We start from the raw sequence: 5,089 nt of genomic DNA, 5'->3' as shown, positions 1-5,089 counted from the left end.
CGTCCAGAGCGCCCGGCCCGTGCTGATGCCCCGCGGGCGCCCGTCTTCACTGCACACCTGCCCTGGGCACAGCGGGGTCCCTGCGGTGGAGAACCCCAAAAGGCATGGAGGGACAGGACTCCAGGGCGTGACAAAAGCAAGGCAGAGCCCTGCTGCGGAATTCACCATGTGCAGACTGAGCTCCTCCGGGTCCCAAGCGAGGGTGCACGGCACCCTGGATACCGAGCTCCGCACCGCCTCCCTTACCGAAAATAGGCATTTTCTCCGCTTAACACTGAGCCTCACCCTCGTCCTGCTGTGCTCTGCAGTACACGCAGCTGTCAAAGACTGGCCGGCAGGTCTAAGTGTGCGGATGACCAGACTGGAGGCCACCTCAGTCAGACCTCTTCATGCCCAAGAGAACAGAGCCACTCCCTGGATGGGTAGTGGGGAGGCCGGGATTACAACTCAAGCTTCACACAGGGGTGGTGCACGCCCGTCATCCCAGCACTCAGGGGGCAGAGGCGGGAGGAGGATCGCTGTGAGTTCAAGGCCAGCCTGGGCTACACACGGTGGAGAACCTGTCTCTGAAAACCAAATTTCCCACCCAGGCATCTTCCCAACAGTATGGTATGTAAGGCCCAGAACCTATCTCTCTAACAACTCCGGTCCGGTTGATTCACACTTAGTTTTCCAGAGAGAGACCCAAAGCCTGAACGTGTATGTGTCTGGGAGGGCTGGGCCCTGAACTCACCTGCTCACCCTCCACCCTCCTGTGGCTTAAACATGCAAAATCACACTGTACACGAACAAAGGTAATTCCTAAAAGGCATCACTTAAGATCTTGGCTAGGTAAAAATTTTCACTTTTCTTTTTTGTTCTGTTTTTCATGTAAACCTATTTGTATTTTCCTAAAATAAGCCGTGCTTTGGCAGATTTTAGATTTCCCCCTCAACCACAGGCACTATTCAGTTTCCATGTCCTTGGAGTGTTTTATCTGGGGATTAGACAACTGTACCCAAACACAGCTGTTCTAGTTTTTTCTCCTTTATTTTTCACATTAAAAAAACTCCCAGTATCAACCAGCCCAATTAGTTACTCACTATCAAAAGCCAGCTCCGGTCTTTCATCTTGCAGAGAACTAGATCCAAGTGACAGGGTGTCATGGAAACTGTATCTTGGGTCATTTCCTGTTTCAATTGTTTAGTCACCCAAAAAAAAAAAAAAGTTCTGCACTATCAGATGGAAATTAATGAATACTTGCTGTTGCCTTTTGAAGAGCAGGTGACTCAATAAAAAGTAATTGTCCCTTTTGACCAACTTTTCCCACCATCACCAGGGAATACAGGGTGATAAGCACAGCCCAAATGGGAAACCAGACCCGCAGTGACTGAGGTGGGACCTAAGGGTGTTTTCGCTGCCCAGTCCATGATGCAGGGTCAGTTCCAAGGCTGCTGCTGGGGTTGGGGAAGTGCAACTAGAGGAAGCAGGCTGGGTTGTAGTGCACCTGATTCATACACTTCCACTTAGGCAACTTTCAACCTCATCTATTCTCTCTCCCCCAGTGTTGTCATGAACTGCAGAGCTAATATTTCCCTTTCAACAAGAAATGTTCCTAACACAAAAGAATGTTGAAACAAAGATTGTAACCCAAAATAAAAGATTTCTTTGCAAACAAAACGTGTGCACACACGTGCATGTGCACAGACACACAAACACACACACATGGAAAAGTAGCCTCTCCAGCCTGTAACCAACAGTCGGCAGGCCCATGTGCTTGGGAAAGGAAGTCCTGGCTGGAACGGAGTAGAAAAAGCCCCTCAGGGCTCTTTGAAGGCTGGGTGAGGCCTTCCCCTATCCTGAGATGTTAGCATCTTAAATTGTGACTTTGCAGTTTGACTCCAGAGGGCAAGAGAGGCATGACTGGTGGGTTTGGGATGGGTGGGGGACTCGGGTCACTTCTGATCACAGCCCATTGGCCACCACTGGTCATGTGGTCCCACAGCTCCCACCTGTGCATGCCAAGGATGGGAAGGGAGCCACACAGGCCAGCGGAGAACTCACCCAGTGAATTCTGTCTGAAAATCAAAAATCAATTCTGGAGCTCAGGAGGATCTGTTCAACTAAGACAGCCTTGAAGGGCACCTCACAGAGCGGGGTCAGAGCCCCACTGCAGGAACACCCTACTCGGAATACTTCTGTCCTGATGAGGTTATTTACACCTTCCCTGCTCAAAACAAGAAAAAAAAATCTGTATGCTTCTTCTCCTTAGCCTTAAAAAAAAAGGAAACAACTGGGAAAACATCCAAAAAATATATAAACCTTATAAACAAAGTCTTATATGACGTACCCAGCCTGCTGTTTGAAGAATTTCTGTGAAGAAGAAATGTGAAAGGAAAAAAAGCATCTTTTAGCAATGATACCTGATTCCTACGTGCTTTATCTACGACTGAGTCACTGTTCTTTTTAATCGGTGCCAGCAAAAAGGGGCCAAGCTTGTCCATGACTTCTCTCCTGCTGACGCCCTCCCACCTTATGCTCTTTGCTCAAAGCAAAGAGACTGGCTTTGCTGAGTTACAAAGGAAGATGGAGAACTGGAAACCACTTCTACCGCTTTCCTGTTAGCCTTCAAGGCAAGCAGAATATGCACTGTTCTTCACCTTTCAGGGAGAAAGCCCCTCATTTGGGAGAAGGTCCCACTTCCCAGGTATCTGCACCATGCTCGCCACGGTCTGTATGGGCACAAAACACCGGAAGTAAAGGTAATTTAGCTGGAGTGATTTTTCCTAGAAGTAATTTCTAGAAATCACTGAGATATTATTTTCTTACAGAAGATGTAGTTAAAACATGGAATTAACTGCTGAAGGCATCAAAACTAAAAAGCACCCATTAGTACACAGAGGAAGTGAACCCAGACTAAGACAATCCAAGAGCACAGCCACCAACCAGGCCTCTAGGCCTCTCCATCCTGATTGGCGAGGCTGGGCTTCCTCAAGAGAAAGATCCACAGAGCAATGTCACAGCAGCAAGGCTGGGTGGAGAACTAAGAGGTGAGAAACAGCCAGGTCATTTTCATACTCGGGCCACAGCTCACTGTTTGCCTTTTAATTTCTTTCCCAGAAACTATGATGGTAATGAGCCGATGACACTTTTTATTTGTTAAAACGCAGCAAAGGGAAAAAAGAATCTTAATTTTTGAGAGCTCAGTAATATTTGAATTCTAGTAAACTCATACTATTTGCATAAGAGGCTCGTTCTTGTCATGCATGTATTCCATATTGGAGATCCCATATTGGCTTTTATGAAATTTAATTTTGCTCGGTTTCCATGCCCAATCCAGGATACCACTCAGAGCATAGGTATTTATGAGACACCTTCAAGGCCAAAGAAAAATGCCAGACACTTGGTCAGGGACCAAGGTACCCTGGGAAACAGATGTGAGGGCTGCCTGCGGGACTTCCCAGGCTTCCTTGCAGATAGCTGGACCACATGACCAGTGGTGGCCAATGGGCTGTGATCAGAAGTGACCTGAGTCCCCCACCCATCCCAAACCCACCAGTCATGCCTCTCTTGCCCTCTGGAGTCAAACTGCAAAGTCACAATTTAAGATGCTAACATCTCAGGATATGGGAAGGCCTCACCCAGCCTTCAAAGATCATTAGCTACACAGGAAGTGTGGAATCACTGACACAAGATGATTTTTTCCTGACCACAGCCCTTCCTGGGTCAGGAGTTCCTAGCTTGTTTTGTGTCACAGACTTCAGGCACTGTGCAGTCAAGTACACAACTCTCTTCTCAGCATCATGTATAAATGCATAGAATAAAACACACAGAGTGAAGAACTGTAAGATGCTTCACATGGAAGTACTTCCTCATTAATATATTAACCCGTAAGATCTAAGGGTCAAAGGACTGCTGTGATTTCAAAGCAAGAGTGTGTAACATCACATCACCTGTGATGCCCATGATGAGACACTAAGTATCTGTTTTAGTGACCAAATTCTAGGTGCTTCTGGTAACACGATGTTGTCTGCATCACACAGGGAGAACTGGTAAATTTCCATTTGTGGCTGCTGTTATAATTATGTTTCATACCAGGTTCCTAGACTCGCTAAAGTAGGATGTAAGGAACGCATGTCCTTCCAGAGATTAAAATGCCTTTTTAGAAATCATTTTCATTATTACTTGGCGGCAGTGAGGGATTGAACGAAGAGCCTTCAAGGCCAAGCTTATCCCCAGTCCATTCTGGTTTTTTTTTTTGTTTTTTTTTTTTAGACAGGGTCTCACTATGTAGTTGAGACTAATGTGGAACTCACTATGTAGTCCAGGCTGGTCTCCGAACTCACGGTGATCCTCCTGCCTCTGCCTCCCAAGTGCTGGGATTACATGCATGAGCCACCGCGCCCGGCTTGCATTTTCTGTTTTGAGGCAGGGTTTTGCTAAGTCGCGAAATTGCCAGGCTGGGCTGAAATTTGTGATCCTCCTGCCTCAACCTCCCACAGCGCTAGGATTTAAGGCAGGGGCCACCACACCCAGCTGGAGTGCAATGCTAAGGAAGCCCAGCTGCCTTCAAGGCAATGGCCAAGAACAAAGCACAACCGGCCTGAGGGATTGGTCAGGCCTTTGACAGCATCATCGCCCATTCGGCAAAACCCACCAGTAGCACACAAAGAGCAGCTGGTGTGCCGCTCTGCAGGCAACTTCTCACGCACACACGGGCCCTGCTGAGAAGGAACAGGGTCTCGACCTCGGCGGGTCACCGCTGCTCTGGGACGGCGTCCCCACCCACTGCATCCCTCTGTTTCAGAGTGGGCAGTGAGGATAGGTCCAGTGTCCATCAGCAGAAATCACCACGCTCCCACAGGCCTCGCCGACCCAGCTTGATGTCCCCAGCGACTCAAGCACATGCGTCTGGCTGACAGGTGAGGTGACATGGAGGCAGAGGGCCAGGGACCCAGGACAGACCTGAAATGAAGCTGTAATAAACTCTGCGGTCAAGGCGTGAGGTCCGGAAAGCCAAGGCCTGGAACGACCTCGCCTGACATCCCACCGAGAGATGGCACAGTGGCACTGGACCAGATGCCAGGGGCCTGGGCTTCCTGTGGGTCCC

The 5,089-nt window shown here is 48.7% G+C and overlaps 1 protein-coding gene across 1 annotated transcript in view; it reads right to left on the bottom strand.

Annotated features, from left to right (window-relative positions):
• Window positions 1-1,131, bottom strand: part of Cachd1 (cache domain containing 1) — a 135,177-nt gene extending 134,046 nt beyond the window's left edge. Inside the window, exon 1 of the mRNA XM_010605231.1 lies at window positions 1,083-1,131. Coding sequence (XP_010603533.1) covers window positions 1,083-1,109 — 27 coding nt within the window. The 5' untranslated portion in view covers window positions 1,110-1,131. The remainder of the gene's footprint in view (window positions 1-1,082) is intronic.
• Window positions 1,132-5,089: the final 3,958 nt, after the last annotated feature.

The sequence above is a fragment of the Fukomys damarensis genome, unplaced genomic scaffold (genome assembly GCF_012274545.1).
Source record: "Fukomys damarensis isolate Sample0158 unplaced genomic scaffold, DMR_v1.0_HiC HiC_scaffold_33, whole genome shotgun sequence".
Classification (NCBI taxonomy): domain Eukaryota; kingdom Metazoa; phylum Chordata; class Mammalia; order Rodentia; family Bathyergidae; genus Fukomys; species Fukomys damarensis.
Note: the sequence above shows the minus strand (reverse complement) of the source record. Positions and strands in the feature narration are given on the sequence as shown.